Source organism: Megascapheus bottae, chromosome 8 (genome assembly GCF_031878675.1).
Source record: "Megascapheus bottae isolate mThoBot1 chromosome 8, mThoBot2.hap1, whole genome shotgun sequence".
NCBI lineage: Eukaryota > Metazoa > Chordata > Mammalia > Rodentia > Geomyidae > Megascapheus > Megascapheus bottae.
The window spans coordinates 25988181-26012421 of NC_143516.1; the positions used below are offsets into that span (position 1 = coordinate 25988181).

Genomic DNA, 24241 nt, shown 5'->3' on the forward strand with positions numbered 1-24241 from the left:
TTGATTTGCATTTCTTTTATGGCCAGAAATGTGTAGCATTTCTTCATGTGTCTATAGGCCATTCTTATTTCTTCTTCAGAAAAGACTCTCTTTAAGTCTTTGGCCTATGTTTTAATGGGATGGTTGTTATTTTGGAGATTAGTTTTGGAGTGATTCAATTTTTTGAGCTATTGATATATTTTAGATATGAGACTTTTGTCCTTTGTATGGTTAGTGAAGATCTTCTCCCACTCTGTAGGCTTTCTGGTTAGTTTGCTGGCTATGTCCTTTGCCATACAGAAGCTTTGCAGTTTAATGCAGTCCACTTATCCTGAATTTCTCGGATTTGTTGTGTTTCTGGGTCCTTATTAAGAAAGTTTCGACCTGTGCCAAGGAGACATAGTGTATCTCTGATTCTTTCTTGTAAATTTTTCAGTGTATCTTCTTTTATCAATACATTTGAAGTTAAAGAAGGATCCAACTTTAGTTGTTTGTAGGTGCTTAACCAGTTCTGCCAGCACCACTTGTTGAAGAGGCTGTTTTTCTTCCATTGTATTAACAAATTTGAAAAATCGCAAACCAACAATTTAATGTGGCACCTTAAGCTCTTGGAAAAAGAGCAACATACCAACCCCAATCCCAGTAGAAGGAAGCAAATTATTAAAAATCAAAGCAGAATTAAATAAATTGGGGTCCAAAAAAACTATAGAAAGAATCAACAAAACAAGGAGTTGGGCTATATTGGATTTTTAAAAATATTTCTACTCTTCCTTGGAATTTTGTGTGACATTTTGAGCTGTATTTTTAAAATTAAATGCAGCTAATCTAAGATCTAAGCAGTCTGGATCTGAGATGTAAGTACTGTGAAATTGATTTTAAGTATATTAATTGATACTTTTGTTTCTTAGTTATTTAACTTCTTCATAAGGTTCTGCAATTTTATCTTTCACATCAGAAATTTTGAAAAACATAATCTTTAATATATGAATACATTATCCTCCCATTTCTGTTAAAATGTGTGGCATGTACTATTCCCTTATTTCACCAATGACAATCAATGAACCATCTTTAATAGTCCACAGTCTAAAAATTTACACATTTCCTGAGATCATGTGAAGTGATGAAGCAGAACAACTTCAAAGGATCATTCAGTTAAATAATAAATACTTCAAGACGCCTGTAAGGCTTAAGCTGTCCACTGTGGCAGGCTATTTAATTAATAACATGTACTTTACAAAATCCACCATTATATATTTATGTGACAGACTGCTCAGACTTTTTAAAAACTGCTTTTTCAATACTGTTACTTCCCCTCTTTCATACATTTTCACTTTTATTTGATAAACCAAAAAGGCTAAGCCCTAGGTTATATCGGCCCAATAGACTTTACTAATACTTTGTTTTCACACCATTATGGTACTTGAGATACTTATAGAGCACATAATACAGGTGCTACTATTATTTTGTAGATGAAGGTATTTAGAGATGTCAACTTATTCATTATAATGCTGCAAATCATGACGATGGATTTTGAATTGTTTCATGAGAACAATGTACACTGGGAAGCAGTTTAGGTTATCATCAATCCCCTGGCAATATCCAGTTACCTGTATAGAATAATCTGTAATCAAATTTGGGCCAATATTTAAACTGTCTAGGGCATATTGATTTCATGCTTATATTATATAGTTTTAATTACTATAGCCATAGAATGTTATAATATATGAAATATGTTCATATATGAATATATAAGAAGCAGGTGTCCATAATTCTTAGCATCTTAGCTCAGTGTTTTTCTGGGTCACTGACTTCAGATAGGAAGTCAAACTAGTAATGCATTTCATCAACTAAGTGAAGGAGCTGAGAATCAGAACAGAATTTCTGACACCAAATCCTTGTTCTGTGTGTGGCTATGGAATTTCCTTTTGCTATTTGGTGGTAGATGTTGGCGAACCATGGAAACAAATTCTAGGAGGCATACTAGCTCTTGGGCATGACATGAGGAGAGTACTAAGAAATGTCTATGCCAGATATATCTTCATTGAACCTCTAAAACAATCCTGTGTTTTTAGGAAGACAGATGATTTTTAATATGCCAATTCTAGCTACTATATGTAGGATGAATGTCACTTGTTATCATTTGTGTCACTTGTATTTTTTCTACTTTTGCTTCTTTTTAAGCCCTACTAGAAATACAATGATAAGCAAAACGTCCCTGCTTATGTGGACTTTATTTTAGGAAAGGGAAGCCAGTGGAGAGTCTGTCATCTCTGCAGTGATCCTATCTGATTATTATCTTATTATATTATTATATGCATGTTGATTTAATATAGGCAAAGAGGACAGTCAAAGAGATGCAGCAGACCATATGAGCAGGATAAGAGATTATATGGATCTGAGTTAACGTAGGAGGATTGTGGATGGAAAGAAAAGAAATAGTTTAAAAGTACCTGATTACATGAGCAAGAGAAGTAAAGAGACGATGTTGCCCAGGACAGTTCAGACTTCTATCTTTTCTCCAAGCACCATTATTAATAGCATCCTCTTTCATTTTCAAAAGCATCTGAAATTGGAGAATAATTTATGTCAACCTTCGAGGTAAAGAGAGGGAAAGGTGTAGAATAGCTAAGATTGCTGGTGTGAGCTACCAGTGCCTGGCCTTGATTAATTTAATTATTATAATCTTTATACTCTGAACTTAAAATTGTTCATCTATCATTTTCATGACCTATATGTATTTACTATGCCTGGTGGAACTTAATAATTCTGAAGAGTCATATAAAATAGAGCTATATGTGGCATAGTGTTATGTGATATATAATTAGAAAATTATCCTATGGCAGCCTTAGCCTTTGTTGATGTTTGATTGGTTTAGTTTATGCCAATGCTAGGGCTTGAATTTAGGGCCTGGGCATTGTCCTTGAGGTTTTTCTTTTTCTTTTACTTTCCCCGCCCCCCCTCAGGCCTAATGCTGTACCACTTGGGCCACAGTTCCACTCGTGTATTTTTTCAGTGGTTATTGGATTTGAGAGTCTCTCACTTTTTTCCTGCCCAGACTGTTCAAACCACGATCCTCAGGTCTCAGCCTCCTGAGTGGCAGCTAGGATTACAGTTGTGAGTCATCAACACTCAAATTCGATAGCATTGTTTTACTGAATTAAAATGTTTTTGAAATGGGATGTGACCTGGTTGTTTGCCCTCAGTAATGGTACAGACCCCTCATGTCTGTACCATGGAGTCCCTTAAGTAAGTGAAGGACCATGTTGATCTCAGTCACAACATTTCTCTGGCAACTTAGGTAGGTCCCTTGCTGGCCTGGGCAGTAGTGATTACCGGATGTTATTAGAATTCATGGGGCAGTGGCTATGGAGCCAGAAGAATGCTTCATCGACCGTCAGCTGTGGTTATAGTGTAGCTTCCTCAAAATGTCAACTGTGGAGGAGTTGACACTGACCAGGAGCACAGTGAAACTGTCTATGTAAACCTGCCCAGGAGACAGCCAGGCCATCCTGAAGGGGTCTATGAGGTGTCAGCTAGCACAGCATATTGTCCTAGCCTCCAACTTCCTCTCTCATAAAAAGGAAACATAAACACTAAGGAAAAAAAATCGTGTAACCTGACCAGAGTCTCAGTCTGACATTCCGAGTAGGGTTGGTAGGAATTGAGGCTATCTAGTACCCCTTTCCTAGAATGGGAAAGATGCTCTCAGCTTCAATTGCCCCACATTAATTTTCTACATGAACCCCTCCCCCTACCTTATCTTACTCTTTATTGTTGTAATTAATTGGCTTTAAAAAAAAAACTCAGCATAACAGAACTCAGTTGGGGCAGGGAGAGTCTCCAGGGTCCTCTTTCCTCTTGGCAGCACCCCAGGAGGTCAGGTACTGAGGGAGACTACCCCATCTACCATTTCCTTCCCCTAACCCCCACTCCCAGAGGCCCTAGGTGGGGCTATAGTCTATTTTCAAACACCTTGATGGGGGGGGGGAGTGGGGTATAATTTTGTTTTTTGCTGAATTAGAAGAGCAATTATGTTCTAATTTCCCAAAGAAGGGGAAGTATCCTGGGTCACATTCCTGTACTGGCCACCTCTTTTGTCACTCCTCCCATAATTGTTCACATCCCTCCAGAGAAAGGATCAATTCAGGTCCAAGCTTCAGGTATGCATTCCTCTCATGTCATAGAAAAGTGATTGATGATGATGTCCATTCAAAAGTGTGCAGTCTTAATGTACAGTGCAATAACATCAATAGTTATTTGGTAATATTTAACAGTAATCTAAGAACAATAAACCCTTGTACCATCACCCTAGGGAGCAGTGGATTCCTACTGGCCCCCACAAACACATATTCTCATATATGTGGTGGGGGGGTATGGAGGTGAAATCAGCTCTGTGAAGGAAGAGATGTCGTGTATTTTGGAAAAGAACAGCAGGAATATGTGCAATGTGAGGATTACTCGTCATTATGGGGCTGGAATTGCCCTGCAGTTTGTATTTATGCAAAGCAAAAAATCATACAGGAAAACTCCTTTTTACTGCTAGAAAACCTTGGTACCAATGATTATCCTGTAAATTAAAATGAAGAGGCAGTTAGAGTGAATTGTTTTGCAAAGTCAGTGTTCTCTGCTTTTTTTTTTGAACAATTACCTATCAAAGGATATGCACTCTTTTTTATTTTTTATTTTTTCTAATTAAAGCATTTATTCTTATTGATCTGTACATCATATTTCAAATGTCATGTTTAACAAACAAGTATTAAAGAAGGGAATCTCTGTATACAATCACTGGTACTTAGGTTTTAGAGCATAATTAAAATTAAGCATTAGCTTTAAATTCCTGTATTGTCATACAATGTGTTAGTTCCTTTAAGCTTCTGACTTTGAAAAATTAAAATTTTATTGGTCTCATTTTGATCAAAACTGTGGACAAAGTGTTGCATACGTTGACATATATAGAACTTGGAGTTGGGAGAAAAGACACCAAGAGGAGAAATTAAAGAAAGGATTAAGCAAGTGGAAAAATAAATAAATAATTCTTTAAAGAGAATGAACTGTCTGCTGGAATAAGGTTAGGCCTCTTCTACATAGTTGCTCACGTTGTCACTACCTCTAGCCTCCATTATCAGGTGCTGGGATTGCTGTCTATCTTAATGAGCCCCTGGGCTTTGGTCACATGGATTCTTAACAGTAGGGGCCACAGATCTAAAAATTGAGAAATTCAGTTTATATCCTTGAGCAATTTATAATCTCTCCTTAATTCTATAAGCCTCGGGTTTTCTGTAAAGTGTAGATAGGCATTCTGTTTTTGCTCTTCTCAAACTCAGTGAAGTAAACGAAAAATATCCTCAGAAGGTTTCTAGGGCTTATATAGTGATTAATGATTCTAATCTCAATTGTGTATGTACATGAGTGGTGAGGTTAGTTTTGGGAAGGAAAAGGAAATGAGAGATAAAAGTAGTCAAAGAGAAAACCATCTTTCCCAAAGTCATCTCCTACACATATTATCTGGGTTTTATTTGATGAGAGAAAGTGAAATAATCCTGAATGTATTGCTTTGTGTATTTTTTCCTGTTGGACTATTCATCTAAAATCTTACAGATAGAATTATGTGTATTTACCGCTAAGAGTTAGATGAAGCATTTATTTAACCTAACCTCTGTATCCCAAACTAATGTCAAAGATACTGCATTAAAGCAACAACTGCAGTACTTGATTCAAGAAGTAGTTTTTCCTGTGTAAGTTTGTTTTTTTTCCTTTTGATCTTTTTTTCTTTGCTTTTTTATTTTTGAGGTACCTCAGATAGGCCTCTAATTCCAGATCTCCTGCCACAAGTGCTCTACTTTTACAGTGCTGGAACTATATGTGTACAGTACTTTTATGTTCTGAATTTTAAGAACATACAGAGAAAAACAGCCCTATCTTTTGATTTTGTGTTGTTCAATAGAGGGGAAAAAAATCCAGAATAAAGCTTCTTTATGAGAATGACCTTAAGCCTCTTTTGCCTCTCATGCCTGCTTGTATATTTATATTTTATGTTATTGTTATTCAAATGTAATATAGATTGTCTTTTATAGTAGGTTTGGTTGGGGATAAATTTCTTTTTTGTGAAAATTAGCTGCTCTCAGTAACTTATTTTTCTGATTTGTTTAGCAGCAGCAACAGAAGAACCAGAAGTGATCCCAGATCCTGCTAAGCAGACAGACAGAGTGGTGAAAATAGCAGGCATTAGTGCTGGGATTTTGGTGTTCATCCTCCTCCTATTAGTTGTCGTATTAATTGTTAAAAAGAGGTAAGGTCTGATGCTGTTCTTTCCCCTTACGAGGGATGTGACTAATTTTCAACTTCTTTTCTTCCACTGAGTATCCTAAAATTGGAAGAAGAATTTAAAATTGGAGAGATTGCCTACACTTGTGTTTTTTTATTCAGATTTTTATTTGGTTATTTATGTTCTGAATTTGGTAATACATTTTTTTATTAAATTAACTGAAAAATCGCCGTAAGAATTTAGATTTCGTCAATGCAGAGATACTTGACTCATTCATTTATTTTGAGTAACAATACATATTTTTGTGCTACTTGGGTCATAGTATGTTATTCTATGTTCTGTGTTTTTCTAAATCCTGACTGCAAATAAGAAATAAAAATATAGCATAGTATAGTGTTGGCATGTGTTAAATTTTTACTTACTAAAAATTTCAAATGTAAATTTTTGTAACAGCATAATCTTTTCTAACAACCAAAATAAATCTTCCTTAACTATAGAGGCATATTAAAATGTGGGATAACTTCAATTGCTCTTTCTGAAGATTAAAATATATTTCTATGGAAAAATATTTCAAAGAACCTCATTTTTATTATTTGAGTGTTTCACCACCAGATGAAATATCACAGTCTGTAAATAATTGTCTTGGAAATTAATACAGCACTCCAGTCTTTATAGTAATGTGTTTTTAGATAATAATACAGTGGGAAAAAATTATTGTTTTTTTTTAAAAAAACTTTACATGAAGAGTACATTGCAACAGCTTGTGTATAGAAGTGGTTATACTTCAGTGAATAATATCTTAAATGACATAACTTATATTAAATTGAATAATATGCTATTATGATTATGTGATACCCAAAGTGAAGCATTACTATTATGGATGACTCATACTACCTGTTTTAACAATTCCGTGAGCATTTATTTTAATATATTGCCTCTTTACCCCCTGGAGATATATATGTTGGAGAAGACACATCTGCATTAGAAACATTAGGTATGCATTATAGTGTTTTGTGTTAAATTAGCTACATTATGTGCTTTCCCAAAATAGTGCTTTCTCTTTTTTGCTGTTGTACACCTCTGTGATTGGAAATTACATCCTATGTGAAGCAAGAAGATTAGAGTGTTTAGAAATAGCAAATTTTCCAGTAAGGATCAATAAGATTGTGGGACATAATCTTATACCTTATGTCTCTGTCCAGCCTGAATTTATGTCTGGAGAAAGAGATATAGCCTAAAACAGTTTAGAGATGGAACTAAGCATTACACCACAGTTGAAATTATCATAGATACTTCAAGTTGGCTATGTGAAAATGGCCTATGTCTTTGGCTCTGTATTGGAATAGACTTTCTATTGTTTGTTATTAATTTGAAAATATTTATTTGTATTTAGTTGTTCTCCTCATCCCATGGTAAAATCTGTTGTTGGAAGAATGAAAAAATATTGAAAAACGTATTTCCTAAAGCATGCTAACAACAGTCACTAAATGACATTTGAGGAGGGGGAAATCAAATGCTCTAACAAAATTAATATTGCAGAATGTAATTTATCTGGAGTTTTATAATTATGAATAAATTGATAGATGGAATCTAGGACTTTTCTTTGTTACCAGCATCTCTATGACTATAGACAAATTTCAGTTTTATAGATGGATCAAGTTCCATATGTTACTTTCTAATATGTAATATTAAGACTACAGTACTCACCGACTAAGCAACTTCGTGAAGACTTTTACTCATAATGTCACAGATATATTATGTATGAGTTAAATGCAGATATGTTTATTATACATACCAAAAATCATAGCTATTATAGAAATATTGGATACAAAGTTTAGCCTAAAATTTTAGGGTAGGTACTTTCCCTTTTCATACAGAAATTTACATTAAAAAACAGGAAAGCATAATATATTAGCATTTTCTTATCTGCATATTTCTGGGAAATTGTTGTTTCTCAAAACTTTAGCCCATACTGGCAGAAATACATGTGGGTGTATTTCTCACATTGAAAAAAAGCTCCATGTGCTTTTGGCTGTAAAGAAATGGTTTTGAATTCAGCAAAGTAAAATATTACAGCTGAGGGTTATATGAAGTAAGTTTTTAGCCTAAGAAAAGGGATATTGCATCTTTCAGAACGCAATGTCATTGTTTTTAATTTAATTGCTGTTGAGCTATTTCCAAACGTATGCCATTTTTCCATTGATTGTGTATTATATATTTTACATGCACAACATGAGCACATTAATAATTGCAAGCATCTATTTGAAATTATTTTTAATACAGTAAATGTTTGTACATGGCATCATGTTTACATGCATCTACTGTAGAAATAGCTTTGTGTATATGTATTATTTGGTACATATGTATATTAGCATAATACATATGTATACCTGTGTGTCATTACAAAATCATTATAGAAACTGGGGTGTTATTGTCCATATATTTTATATTACCATAGTAGATCTTTATGTTTATATCTAAAGAATAATAGTATGTTTAGTGTACAATTCTATACACAGCTGTTCCATCTGTCATGACACTTTGATGGTAGTAGATGTTACTATGCTTTACTGCATGTTGAAAGATAGACAATCCATTGAATTTCTTCAAATTTTGGCAATAAAAGAAATGTCAGCATGTTATTTTTTTCAAATTAATGTATTTCAGATTTTATTTTTATTGCATATCTGTCTGTTAATTGCATGGCAAAAGAAACCTAACAATGCATGTGCAAAATGAAATGCAAAGCAAAAAAAAACCCATGAGTTTCATTTTATTTTGTTTTCTTTTTTAACGCACATTTTCTGCTTTATTGAATGTGACAGAGTCACGCTTTTCATTCACCATTGCTTCTTTTTTTCCACTGTCTGTGATTTGCTTGCCAGGAGGAGCTACTATTCTTACTCCTACTACCTGTAAGTAGAAAACGGGTGATGTACTTTACATGTGTTAAAGATGCAGTATCCCTTTTCAAAAAAACAAATGAACCATGTTTGTTCCTTTGGTAATTTTTTTAAAAATTACATTTTTCTGCTCTCTAAAACTTCCAACTATATTCTGTTTTGGCAATCTTTTTAAAAAGGGATATTGTATTTTTTTGTGTGTCCAGCTACTTTTAATTTTTATTTACATTTTTTCCATTAATAGCTCTAGTCTACAGCCAGAGAAACATGACTTAAATTGACTTAAATGAAGCCTATACTTTATTTTAGAAATTCGACACTTCACTCATCTGGTAGAGAATAGTGGTGAAAATCCCCCATCTCTATTGTTATATAATTCTGTTATATATGTGATATATTTATAGAAGAACATTCACTGAGCCAGGTGATCATGGCTCATGCCTGTAATCCTAGTTACTAAGAAAGCTGAGATATGAGGACTGTGGTTCAAAGCCAGCCCAGGCAAGGAAGGTCCATGAGATTCAATTCACGACCAAAAGGCTGGAGCTGTGACTCTAGTGGTAGAGTTAAAAAAAAGTGGTTGAATAAAAAAAGCTTAGGGATTATACAAAGACTTTTATATTTAAAGTCAAGTCCCAAGAACAGTGGATGTGCATGTTCTCACAGATATGCGTACACACGTGCGTGCACAGGCACACAAACACACACACACGCGTACGCACGCACACACACACACCTGCATTTACCAAAAGCAAATAAAATCAGGTGTACATGTGATAACATCTCTTTTCACATTTCCAGACATGCAAGGTGGGTTATAACTTCAGAAGACCTTTGTTGACCATTAAGGCAATCATTATGCTCTAGTTAAAATGAACCAAATCATGATGATTCATGGGGAAGAAAGCAACTCAGTTTCAGAAAAGGAAAAACTTGAACTTATTTAGTATGCTTTAAATAGGACAAAGACCATGTAAAATCAAAGCAGGAAAAGAAAGAATTAAAAAAAAAACTTGAAAACCTCATTTGTTCTTTCTGAGTTTACAACTCTTCTAGATTGAAGTCTAGCAATTGTATGTTTGGGTAGGTATCCCACAGCCTTAACTGCACGAGGTAAGTTTAAGATAGCTTTGCAACAAAATTTATGAGTCAATCAATAAAACACAAGTCTGCCAACATTTTAAATATGACAAACATTTGGCTTCCTAAAAATCGGCTAAAATAAGCAGGTGTAAAATAACAGTGCTCCTAGCTTATTGTGATGAATCATAATATGCTTGTTAAATCATGTTTGATGAAGCCAAAGGTAATTAACTGTACCATTTCGTACAATGATGGAGTACTTTCCCCCTTTATGGCCTACATATACATCCACCTGCAGAAGTTTATGCTGTTGGCTGCTTTGATAATGAAAGTCATTTGCACATCTGTCAAACTCAAGTGCTTACAAAATGAATTGCTTAACTGTCCTGAAGTGCACATTTTATATGCTGCTTGCTCCAAGGAAGACAAAGCATGAGCTATACTAGAATCAATAAGTATTTAATTATGAGAATGTCAGTAAACTACCATTAACTGTCACTGTATCTGTAAAATTAGAATGGGATTTGCTTTGTTGTATGTTCTAAACACTAACATGCTTATGTTACTGTGATACTTATGTTTTTGGGGGGTTTCTAAGCCCTAACTAAAAAAGACAATTGGAGGGATGGGGTGTGTGTGTGTGTGTGTGTGTGTGTGTGTGTGTGTGTGTGTGTGTGTGTGTGTGTGTGTGTGTGCCACACACACATATGGGCTAAAAGAAAGACTTGAAGTCACAGCCTCTCATTCTCACTTAGCTTTTTCCTCATGGCTAGTGTCTCCCACTTGAGACATGCTTCCAGTTCTGGGTTTTTTGCTTGCTAGATGGAGATAAGTGTCTCTTGGATTTGTCTGCCCAAGCTGGCTTTGAGTCACAATACTCAGTTCTCAGTCTCCTCAGTAGCAAGGGTACAGGCATGTGCCAATCATATTTGGGCATAGAGATGTTTCTTTAAAGGCTACACATCCCTAGAGACACTAATAGGAGTCAAGAATTTTATGTCATCAAAGTAAGGATAAACCAGAGTAGAGCTTAGAAAACAATGTGTAATCTTTCAGCTAAATTCCATTGGCATCGTATCATATTAGCTGTCAGCTTTTTTTGGACATGACTTTAGTTAATTTTTCTTTGTTTTACTATAACTTGAATAAAAACCTATCTCACAGGGTTGTTGTGAGGATTAAAATGTAAGAAAGAACTAAGCTGATAAGACATGACATCTAGCTGTCCACAAGATTATAGATCCCATGTAATTTGCCAGCAACATCCTCAGTTTGTGGATTTGGAAAGTAAAAGTTCTTCATTGCATGAAAACTTTCACTTTTCATAGATTTGAAAATCCATTACTTCTTAGTTTTATCCAATCTTATGAAATACATATAAATTAGGTTTAAGGAAATTTGTAATTATCCTTGTTACTTGTTATTTTCTATTTGTGTAACTTCAAAATTTTAACATTATTTTGAATCTAAATCTCAAATTGTTCTACTTTCATCTAATTCAGTCTGTTATTTTTTGTTTCTTCTTTTTCAAATCTAGGAATCTAGCTTGTACAAGCTAGGAAAGTGCTCTGCCACTAAGCTAAATCTTAAAACTCTATATTCCCTTCAAGTAACCAGGTTCACAATTAGTGAAAACAAACAAAAAACAGTCTAAGTGAGCTTTTAAATGTAATTAAACATTTAGAAGTCAGGGATGCTTTATTTTTTTATTATTGTAAGTTTGATAAATGGCAAAAGCAAAGATTGGACAGGCAAGAACATATAACATAATCAACCTAACCAAAGAATAATTGCAGAATTAACATGGGAAGCAGTTCTTCAGATCTGCTTCCAGATACCCCTGGAAAGTGTTTCTTCAAGAAAATTATGAACAAAATGAGAAACTTGGTCAGATATAAGTAAAAGGCCTTACAAAAATGGCTCTTTCTTATAATTCTAGCTACTCAAAAGGCTGAAATCTGGAGGAACTTGGTTTGAAACCAGCCTGGACAGAAAATCTGAGAGATCCATATTAAAAAAATATATGAATTAACTAAATTAAAAAGCTAATAAGCAGGCCAGGAGTTTAGCCTAGTGGTAGAGTGCTTGCCTAGCATGCACAAAGGCCCAGGTTCTATTCCTTAGTATCACATACACAGAAAAAAGCCAGAAGTGATGCTCTGGCTCAAATGGTAGAGTACTAGCCTTGAGAAATCCCAAAGACAGTGATCAGGCCCTGAGTTGAAGGCCCTGGACTGGCCAAAAAAAAAAAAAAAAAAAAGCTAAACCAAAGGCATTTTAGGTACCTAAAAAACCCATACAAATTGAGAAGTAATTATACACATTTATAATTTCCTAGTATTCGTTCTTCAGTTGTCTCACATTTTTTTAAGTAATCTTACCATATCTCACAATTTTTAGGGAATGAACTATTTGTTCTGGCCTGAGAAATTAAGATTGGAATCCCTAACAGATGATCTTCCTCTTCATAAAGCATCCAGTGGAGTAAAAGAGCAAAAAGTATTAGCAGTGATATGTAATGAAAGTTATTAGAGTCAAGCATTCTACTACAAAAAAAATCACCTGAAACAGACTGTAATGGGATCACCAGATAAAACCTCCACGGTAGCATGGTAGATGACTCACACATAGAATTCTAGCTACTTAGGAGGCTGAGATCTGTAGATTACGGTTCAAAGTCAGCCAGGCAAGAAAATCCATGAGACTCTTATCTCCTGTAAACTACTCAGAAAAAAAGCCAGAAATGACTCTGTGGCTCAAGTGATAGGGCTTTGAACACAGAGAAGGCTCAGGATCAGAGCCCAGGCCCTGAGTTCAAGCCAGAACTGGCAAATAACAAAAAACCCTCCCTGGTAAGTTTTCTTCTAAACTGAGACAGAACAAATCAACTGTTGCTGGTTATTTAGAGGGTAAAGACCATTGTAGGTTCAAAAGCAAATTCTGTATGATGGCCTAAAGCAAAGTTTCAAACGGATATATCTATAGGCTAAGTATGGCCTGTTGATATTTCATTAGGCCTACATACTGTTTTAGAAAGTAAAACTACTACAAGGAAATATTTAAAAACACATAATATAAATATTCTAAATAATGGTTGATATTACAAAGCTGTAGTAATAAAAAGAGCTTAGTACTGACACAAGGATGGGCCTGAAGACCAATGGTATAGAATAGAAGACCCAGAAATAGACCTACAGACCCATCACCATAATATTTGATATGGGAGCCAAAAAGCACAGGATGGAAGAAATGCAGCATCTTGGATGGAGCTGTCAGAATTGACTATACATGTGCAGAAAGCTGAAGTTAGATCCTTATGTATCACCCTGTACCAGAATGAATTCTAAATGGATCACAGACCTTAGTGTAAGACGAGATACCCTGAAAATATTGCAGGAAGGTGTAGAGGAAACCTTAGGGTTCCTTGACACAGCTCAAAACTTCCTAAGTAAAGATTCATATAAATGGGATTGCATCAAACTAAAGTATTCCTGCATGGCAAAGGATATATCTAGCTCAATAAATAGCCCACAGAATGGGAAAAGATCTTTACTAGGACTTTTTTAAAAAAATCCAAGCTTAATTTCAACATTCAGATTGAATGTAGTAGATCAAGAGAGTTGTACCTGTTACCTGTCTAAAACCTATGTGTTTGTTAAGACATGTTACCTTTTAGCCCAATAAGAAGCACTGTTGCTGGTTTTGTATAGAGAGCAAATATTGACGGTGGTGATGGGTGTGATAGTTGTATAGATATAGTTGTGGTGGTGATGGTAATTGTGTTTCTCTCACTGTCTTCATAAATATTACCATTACTCTAATTATTACTGTTATTTCCTTGGGTAAAATGAGTTCATCTCCGATGTAAGATCTGTCCTACCAGAGTTTTCTGTTTGGGATGTCTTCCCCGGGGCCAAGTACTACAGTTTACAAAAACAAAATCAAAACACATTGGAGCAACACGCAAATTGTTCAAGGAATGTTTCAAGGAAAAGCTTTTCAAGAAAAACACAAATCTATTGAGGTAGCTTTTATGTCTACTACATTTAAGCGAGAAAAGCCTACTCATGAGGGTCAGAAGAAAAATCTGACTGTAGTATCTGAGAAACGGTGTTCTTAAAAACAATTGAGTAGACTCCTGCCATAAACTTAACTTTTACATAATTTGCCTAGTATAGGCTTTTCCAGTATGTTATTTTAATATCCTATTTCAGATGCCTGGCTAATGTGATGTAAACATCTTATATGCCTTTAATCTTTTCACTTGCATATTTGATGAGTAGTTTTCACACACACACACAAAAACTATATGTAGCTTATATTCCTGATAACTAAGATAAATGGGTCAGTGCTAATTCAGCTAATTTCCAGAAAAGCTAAATAATCTGCCTTGCTTTCTGTATTTATAAGGCATTTTTAAAGTGGATATTTTGCCATCGTTAGAAAAGATTTTTATAATGTTTTTAGTTTTTTACTATATCAGAACTCCAAGATTATGATAAATTACATTATACCTTCATGTAGCATTTATCCTGTTTTAGTATCATTCTCACATAATATATAATTTAGTCCTAGATATTGTCATCTCCTCCGAAAGACTTTAAACCAGGTTCTGATAAATGTTATTGATTTATTGCCAAATCTATTAATGATACGCATGTTGCATTTTTACTTATTAGTAGCAGACAGAATTAAGAATGAAACTTTTATTTGTCCTAACTGAGTATCTATAATAAGAAAGACTTAAGTCATACTGTTTCTAAGAACTAAGTGTTGATCAAAGAAATTAACTATCCAGATCACAATATAGCTTTGACGTAAATCATCTTTTGACTGCTCCACTACACAAATGATTATCTATTCTTTGCATAAAATAGACTTTTTGAAATTTGTTTTGAAATAAGAAAAGAGATAATCAGTTTGGGTTTTCCATTTGAGTATTGATATATGCAGCCAAAAATATTTAAAAGGCAGTTTTACAGCAACCAATCAGTATAATGGTTTGAGTGTCTACTTAATTTCTGAAATTGTGACTAGTTGATTGGGTTTTTTAATCCATGTCTATAAGCTTATTATCTGCGAGCCCACTTGAACAATTTGTTGCTTCATGTCTTACACTTAAGGACCTTTTGTATTTGCCTTGGCAGCAAGCTTGCTAAAAAGCGCAAAGATGCCATGGGAAACACACGGCAGGAGATGACTCACATGGTAAATGCAGTGGATCGAAGTTATGCTGATCAGAGCACTCTGCATGCGGAAGATCCTCTTTCTATAACCTTCATGGACCAGCATAATTTTAGTCCAAGATGTAAGTTCTTCTGTTCCTATTTTAATAATTGGCCACCTATTACATTTGTTTTAAATTCTTCATGTTATTTTTTGAGTAATGAAAGAAAAATGAAAAGGGTTCAGAGAAGGAGCTAGCAATAGAATTAGAGGATAGTATGGAACTTGCAAGAAGATGATGTTTGCTCCTGATTCTGGATTTGGTTTAACTTCAGATTGTTAAACCTTTATTACTAAATCATAAGAAATATTCCAAATGTATACTACTCACAACGTTAGAGATTTAAGTTAACATGTGATTTCCCACACTTGGGCCCTGTCAGAATTTATACTTATTTTTCCCTTAGCATCTTCCTTAGCGTAAGGATAAGTTTCTTTCTTTTGAGCAAGAAGAATTAGCAAATCTTTCTAGATATTGATAGTATGGGTAACATTATTCCATTAATATAGTCTACCATGGACCTTGGAGAATTCCAATACCAAAAAGTTATCTAAGGAAAATTTAGTTTATATGTTCCTAAATATCTAGTACGAACTCTAGAGGTGTACTTAAATTGGTGAATTTGAAGGGATAGTATAATCTATCCATCCACCCCTCATAAGAATTACTAACATTGATTTGTGAAGGCAGTCCTTTGAATGTATTTCTACTAGAGTACTATTAAACAGCAATTTGAATAATTACCTCAGAATTGATAATATTATTTAATCTTTAACCTTTTCCTATGAATTTTAATTCTGTTCCAGAGTGCTTCTGTTTATGTTGACTTAATTACGTTTAATTTACCTAATTTTATTGTTTTAGATTCTTGTGTGAAATTCCTCATCATATAAATTTACAGAAAGTAGAAGTTAGAAATGTCATATGAGCCATTTTGTAATTTAATTGTAATTTAATCGTGAAAAAGTTTTTCATGATTTCTTGTTTTACTGATAATTTGCAAGGGAGAATGTAAAATAGTGCTAATATTAAGAGGAAATTTAACTGAAGATATAAATGTGTTATCTTGAAGTACTTGACTTAATGCTTAATCAATTCCACACTTACAAGTATCTCTGATAACCAAACTTTTCTGCAGGTTGTTTGTATAGTATTAAAAAGTTCCAATTCAGCTATGTAATCATAAATATCTATGTATGGACATAAGGAAAGAATTAAATCTACTTCATATATTTAACTAAATATTTATTTTGAAAAGAAATGATAATTATTTCTATCAGTACCTTACATATGTACAATATAAAGTACACTTTCTTGTCACCTAATTTTGCAATATTTATAATGTCAAGCTGAACCTTCTGGTTTTTCAATTGAACAGAGTACCAAGCTCTAATTACATAATTTTCTTGATGTTTAGAGATAACTAAAACTAGAAGTGAGCATTTTAACTTTGCAGTTACCAAAACTAGTTCAATAATTATATTTCTTAAGAAACTGTAAGTCTATTATAAGGAGAAAAATCAGAATACAATTTTAGAGAAGTATATTCCTTCATGAGCTTTGTTTTCCTGCAGTGCCCAATGATCCACTTGTGCCGACTGCTGTGTTAGGTGAGGCCCTAAATCTTTATCACCATTTTCATTTTATTTTATTTTATCTGCATGGATCACAACTCTTTGCATGGGTTGTAGCTTTGTCCATATAGTAATGACTTACCGAAAGCATCTTGATATTTAAAGTAAACACCCACCGTCTTTTCAGAAACAGCAACTGTGTTCTATCAAATCATAGATCTTAAATTAGCAAAGTATACTGTTTATGAAAGCACTATATTCTTCAGTTCATGATTCTACAAGATTTAAAGCAAAAATTCTGTAGCACCATCTGGGCATTTCTAATGTTAACATACCCAACCAAGCCAGAGAAACTCAAGTGCCTCTAATATTTGCGCAGCAGCCTTATGGAAAGGGAATTTTCTAAATCCTCCTAATTTTATAGCAAGAAAAGAATACATTTTCAGGTTAGCATTGGGACTGTGTGCCTTTGCTTTTGTTTTGTCTTTACTAAGAATGTACATCCAGGTAAAATTGTAGAATTTTGATATAGGATTTAACCTTGTATGTAAGCATTGCATTCACAATAGTATTGTCTTTAGAATACTTGGCTTACCACTATGGGGAACTTGTAAAAAAACCATTGGTTTTGTTAGTGATGATTCCAACATTTCAAAATACAAAATTACATTCACAATTAAATCTAGCTATATTGCTTAGAATGAAGTGCTTTTTTGTTTTTTGTTTTGTTCTGTTTTGTTTTGTTTTTTTTTTCAACTTTCAACTTGTACCCTGTTTCGTGATGAGTTTAACTTACACTTGGGCTCTTGTTTTTATGATCAAGTTACTCAGTGGCTAATTACATTTTAAAATATTTTGGAGTAATATAACAAATTTCAGTTACATGAAATATATACTACTTAATGACACAACTATTTCTTTAAACCTTACTTTTATATTTGAAAAAGGCATTTTTTTAAAACATGTGTTGTTTGCTTCCTGTATGAGCACATCAATAGTGGGTGATTTGTCCCAACAAGTAGCCTGGTTACAGAGAGAGGAGCCATGAGTGAGAGTCACAGACCTCAAATGCCCTCTGCAAATGTCAACTTTGTGGAGTACTGTAGAATACTCACTGCCAGTACCCAGTGGGTAAAGCAAGTTCAATGAAAGAAAGAAATCACTTGCCTTCATTATAATAATTTTCGGGGAACATCTAGAATGAGGTCCAACTCTCCATGCCTCTATTGACTTACAATAAGAATTTATTTTTTAATGCATTTATTTAAAAAAAGCAATTTGCATCTTTATCCTTCCATTTTTTAAAACACTATAATCGTGTCCACCATAACATTTCCTATAAGGTTGTAAAGAGAAAATGAGATAATGCCTGTAAGTTTTACAAATCACAAAGTTGAAATAAATATTATTAAATTTTTCCCTGTGAAAATAGATGTTCAGGCCAAGGAAGAATTGTGCTAACACAATGGAATCCTAATATAATCTTCTATCATGCATTTTATTTTTAGTTGGAAAATAAAGCAGGCTGATTTGTTTTTGTTTTTGTTTTTTTAAATTGGCATTCGTTAAAAGTGGAGTCACTCATTAACCATCCTAGGTGTCGAAATAATTTGGTTATCTTTTTCATCATTCTTTGAGTCATTGTGTTTATAATTTTGCATCCAATTGATTTTATATTTATAAAGCAATTTTTGAAATCATTTCAAATATTGCTTAGCATTAATTTCTACTTAATTAATTAAAGGGGCTTGTAAACTTTTCATATTGATTCATATTTTTGTTTGTGTTTTTTTTTGTGTGTGTTTTACTGCTTCATTGGGTTTAAGTCCCTATAACTGGTAAGTGTATTACAAAGAACTCTAGAAAACCTTTCAATGAAGTATTTAGTCACAGTTATTCTTAAATGTATAATAAGGATAATGATTAGTACATGTACCCTCACTAGTAGTCACATTATTAGGTGGTTTAATGAGGTGGAAATGTGTTAAGATTAATAATTCATTTGTCATGATTTTAAGACCTTACTGCTGATTGTACCACTGTATTAAAGCTTAATGCAATATAAAAGGCACTGTCTATTTCATATTGGAATAGGATGGTCTGTAAGATTTGCAATATGGTTGAATTCTGTGTTTCTCTCTAAGCCTTTTAACAATTGTTAAGATCTCCCCCAGCCAGTAGCAGTAGCCTGTGGGTTCTAGGATTGCTCCTCAGAGCCTCAGAGGCCTGGGTAAATTACTGTACCTTGAATAGTCACCCATTTTGCCTCCCTGACAGCATATGCTCTCTATGTCTTGTCTTAAACTTTTTATTCTGTGGCGTGCCTATACTAGTTGCTATAGGATTTAATTTTACTGGTGAGATGTACATATTCTTTATGTCAATCTATGTAATATTTTAGCAAATGCAGACCAGTTGATTACAGCCTAATAGAAGAGGTGATGGTCCTGAATAATGTTTGCTAGCAAATGTTTGTGTTGTAGAGGGTTGAGAAAAGCCTGAATAAAAGACATGAATATTTTAGGGTAGTAGGGCACAGCAGAATGCACTGGTTTTGTTTTTTCAGTGTGGTATTTTTGGGAATGAGTGCAAAATAAATACATTCAGCTTACTAAGACAGAGTAAAGATAAATGCAATCAAGCTAAATTATAGAGGCACACAAATCTGATTGTAGGGTTCTTTTTTTTCCTCCTCCAGGAAGAAAAAATGTTTATCATGGGGACAACAATTCATTTTTTGCCATATCCTATTTGTAGAGTTGGTGATAGTACAGGCAAATGTACCAGCACTTGAAATATGTTAACTGTTAATTAAATATCATTCTCTACAGTATGCATTATCATTAAAAACAAAAGTTCCCCTAAGAGTGTACTTTCTTTTCTGTTAATGAGTATGACAGTATAAAGCTTTTCAAACATCCCTTAAAACACTTGTTTTTTTAAAGTGGTAAGTTTAAATGTGATAAATATAAGCATGTTTCTCATTGTAATGATTAGTACTTTTGGTCATTAAAATACTGTTTATTCTTCATAGGCAAAATGTTCTTGTTTTTTTCTTCCTCTTTATGACAGAAAGAAAATTGAATATTTATTTCCATTTTGAGCTAACACAATTGAGATGGAGGGGGGCCTACACTTAAATATGGGTGGTAAGGGATTCAACTAATTTTAACCAATCTATCAAATTGGGGTATTTATTGAACTACAGATATGTACTCGAATTTTTTTTAAATAATGCCATCACTCTACACTCTAGGCATTAAAGGTTTAGGAACAAAAATAGTCGTGTAACTAAAATATGAGATGAAATGACCTAAAAGCCAAGGATAAATAAGTAGCCTTATTTCTCATCCAAGGGAAATCCAGAGGAGGTACCCAAAGTTTTCTTCAGCTCTGATTTCTCTCATGTGGTGGTCAAAAGAGTCAAAATACATTAATAATGAAGCCAGTGATAAGAAGGAGAAACTAAGGAGCAGAGACCATATAAAGGCATTTGTTAACTGACTAGCAGTCAGAGTGGGTTAAGAAATGATCCTATCAGTACTCACAATTCCCCACTAGGGTGTGTGTGTGTGTTGTGTTAAGAAGCCTAAGACAATAGTGCAAAGGGAAGCCACAAGAGCAAGAACAGCCATGAGGAGAATGGGTTGTCTAAGTCAGGCCTCTGAGATTGGTTGGGCTCTCTGATTGGGAAGGAGTTTGCTCATCTCACAGTGAAAGAACATGTCCAGTTGACAACTTGGTCTTTTGTTCACCAGCTTCTACTGCTTAGGACTATAGGTACAAAGTACTGAAAGAATTCAGCTAAATCTTCTCATTGTAGACATTTAGTCTACACAGATGTTTCCCCACATGTCACAGTATCTGTTGTCTTCCTTATACATTTGTCCCATGCTCTGACTTCAACCCTTCAGCTGAAGTGCAAGATAAATAAATTTTTAGGTTGCTGTTCTAGGCCTGTATTGGCTAGTATTTCTTACCCCTCCTTCTGTTATCAGAAAGATCTTATAGTCTTTAAAAAAAAAAGTCTTCTTTGCATAGATGTATGTTAAACAAGATAACTTTATTTCTTTTTTTTATTCTTCTGTGATATGAAAATGCCAGATGAGAATCACAGCGCCACTGCAGAGTCCAGTCGCCTTCTAGATGTACCTCGCTATCTCTGCGAAGGAACAGAGTCTCCCTACCAGACTGGGCAGCTGCACCCAGCTATCAGGGTAGCTGACTTGCTGCAGCACATTAACCTCATGAAGACATCTGACAGCTATGGATTCAAAGAGGAGTATGAGGTGAATGCTTCAGAACTATGATAAATTTGGTTTTGATCATTTGTTTCAGTAGAACTTAGCATAGGGAGAATGTAACACCCCATGGCTTCTCTAGCACAGTATTTATGAACATACGATCAAATGTCTGTTCAGGGCAGAGGAATGAAATTTGAAATAAAGATTACTTCCCAGAAATGGAATTAGGTATACATTCATTTTGGGATTGTGTTATTCATTTTACTTTATTGTTAGAAGCATGTCATTCATTAGACACTCCTTACCATTCCTCCTTGACAAATTCAGTAACAAAATACCTGGGGTTTCATTGCATCATTATGGACCACGAGACTTGAACATCTTTATTACTGAGATTTTCTCTGCTGCCTCTTTGTTGACTGATCTTCTCATGAAGAAAGATGAAGCTATGTGCTTTGCATGTGCTACTTGCCAGTCAGTTTATTTTTGTTTGCAATTAGTGGCAGAGAGGAAAAAGCTCACCAAATCAGCATACAACATTCAGCTGGCCAGGGAAGAATGTGGAAAATGCCTCTTACAATACTTCTCTGTCCCACTTAAACCAAAATGGAAATTGATTTGAACCCAACATTCCAACAAACAGAAATAAAAAAGACTTAACTTTTATAGCTTTCACATATAGAAAAATGTCAATCTGGAGTGGAGAAGTTTATCCATAGACCTGCCCTACACCTACCCACACACATGCACAGGCTCACACACACGCACACACACATACATTTTAGACATAAAGAATGAGACTATTCAAACTCCATCCAACTTCATGAAAGAAAAATTATTTAAGTTCCACATTGTACCTACAGACTACTTGTGTGCTTTCATTTGGAAGTGAATTATCTTTGAATTTTAAATGTTGATTTTTGCATATATGCTGAAACATTATGCTTTCCTAATAAAATAAGTACAGGGAATTACAATAATCAGCTAAAACTGGATTTGGGGGATTGTTTTGTTTTGGGGGGGTAGGGAGACTGGTTTATTTCATGTGGAGTCCTGTGTACTTTGCTTCATAGACAACTGGCACTTTGAACCTTCATTTCCTGTGTTGAGAAAAGCTGAAGTTTGCCTGGAAAAGGAAATCTTTGCCTATGTTTTTGTTACATACTCTAAGTAAACCAATCAGCAAATTCATCTCTCTCTAGATTCTCAGAGAAAGGGACTCTTTATATATCAGGCAGTCTCTTGTTGCAGAGACTCAATCTTGTTCATGATTTTCAAAGACACTAAAATGTGATGTATTGCACATGACTAAATGAATAATTATGTGCAGTTTTCTCCTGTTATAAATGCTAGAGAATACACATTTGAAAGATACTCATTTTTAATAGTTTTTGCATTTTTTGCTGCATTATTACTCACTGTATTTTGAAAGAAAATCATCTTTTTCTCCTTAGGTCTCACAAAGTTAGAGCTGTATTACATTTGAAACACTTTCAAGGTCTTTTTTTCTACAGTTTTTTTTTGTCCTTTATTTGAATTCAACTCAATACAAGATAAACAGGAATGAGTCCTACAAGCCAGTGATGAGGTCTGAGAAAGAAAGTTGTTTCCTGCTGTAGGAATCCCCATCACCCTGAGAAAGTAGCTTTTACTATTTTAATCTTCACAACAGATAAACCTCTTTTGAAAAGTGGAATTAATTTTAATCTACCTTTTTCCCCCCTAGAGCTTCTTTGAAGGCCAATCAGCGTCTTGGGATGTAGCAAAAAAAGATCAAAATAGAGCAAAAAACCGCTATGGGAACATCATAGCATGTAAGTTCTCATAAAATTCATGGTAAATTTAAAGTATTATGTGTACAAAGATAAATCATGAGTGACAAGTTTTCCTTACATGTTTTTACTTTTTAAGAAAATACTGAAGCGTTCTACACACTTCTGTCTGGATAGTCATCTATTTAATGTTAAAAACAGTTCTAGCTACTAACAGTGACTCTGGGATCGCCACAATCCTCATTCATTAATTTGATAAGAATCTTGACCTGATGAAGAGAACGTACTGTTTGATTTCATGTATGTACATCCATGAAGTTGTTATCAAATAGCTGAGTATGAAGATAATAAAAAAGATTTTTTAGTTATAAATTACTGTAACATTCCTACAGAACATATTCAAATTTGGAAGATTAGTCTTTCCACATAACTTACTTTTTTTACTTGGAGCCAGGAGCTGAACTCTAGTTATTCTGTACTTTACATCGTTTACTACTTTCTCCTGATTAGGTCTTCACAGTGTATACATTAGAAAAATAAAATCATCACCATTGGAAGCCACACAACAGTAAGGATTAGATAGTTTAACTTGTAATTAACTCCCAATCTCCTTAAGCCATTCTATTCTGAATTTAAATTATATGAAAGCATCTAAAGTATCTCAAAATGTAACCTTGAACTGTTAAGGAATAAAATATAAGTGGAGCTCAGAATTCATGGCCTGGTTCTGCTTAAAATCGTTAAGGAAGAGGAGGAGGAGGAAGAGGAGGAAGAGGAGGAGGAGGAAGAGGAGGAGGAGGGCGAAGAGGAACAAGAACAAGAAGAGGAAGAACAAAAGAAAAGAAAGAAGAAGAAAGAAGAAGAAGAAGAAGAAGGAGGAGGAGGAGGAGGAGGAGGAGGAGGAGGAGAGGAAGAAGAGGAGGAGGAAGAGGAGGAGGAGGAGGAAGAAGAAGAAGAAAGGAGGAGGAGGAGAGAAGTACGACATCAAATCAGCCAGGCATCAGTGTACTCTAACTGCTTAGGAGGCTGAGATCTGAGAATCACGGTTTAAAGCCAGCTCAAGCAGGAAAGTCTGTGAGACACTTCTCTCCAATTCATTACTAAGAAGCCAGAAGTAGAGCTGTGTTTGAGTGGTAGAGCATGCTAGCCTAGGGCTGATAAAACTCAGGAACAAGAGCCAGGCTCTGAGTTCAA

General features: G+C 34.4%; 1 protein-coding gene and 1 long non-coding RNA gene across 10 annotated transcripts in view; one reads left to right on the top strand and one right to left on the bottom strand.

Annotated features, from left to right (window-relative positions):
* LOC150059682 (uncharacterized) overlaps window positions 1–24241 on the bottom strand; it is a 722023-nt gene that overhangs the window by 521117 nt on the left and 176665 nt on the right. The window lies entirely within an intron of this gene.
* Ptprk (protein tyrosine phosphatase receptor type K) overlaps window positions 1–24241 on the top strand; it is a 496079-nt gene that overhangs the window by 443961 nt on the left and 27877 nt on the right. For 2 of the 9 annotated variants that reach the window (XM_090338151.1, XM_090338158.1), the window contains exons 14-18: window positions 6130–6268; window positions 15378–15538; window positions 17032–17067; window positions 21136–21320; window positions 23002–23089. In XM_090338151.1, coding sequence (XP_090194277.1) covers window positions 6130–6268; window positions 15378–15538; window positions 17032–17067; window positions 21136–21320; window positions 23002–23089 — 609 coding nt within the window. Of the gene's footprint in view, window positions 1–6129; window positions 6269–7196; window positions 7239–9129; window positions 9160–15377; window positions 15539–17031; window positions 17068–18857; window positions 18870–19729; window positions 19947–21135; window positions 21321–23001; window positions 23090–24241 lie in introns of those variants that run through there. The other 7 variants (XM_090338153.1, XM_090338154.1, XM_090338149.1 and 4 more) reach the window with 6 other exon arrangements.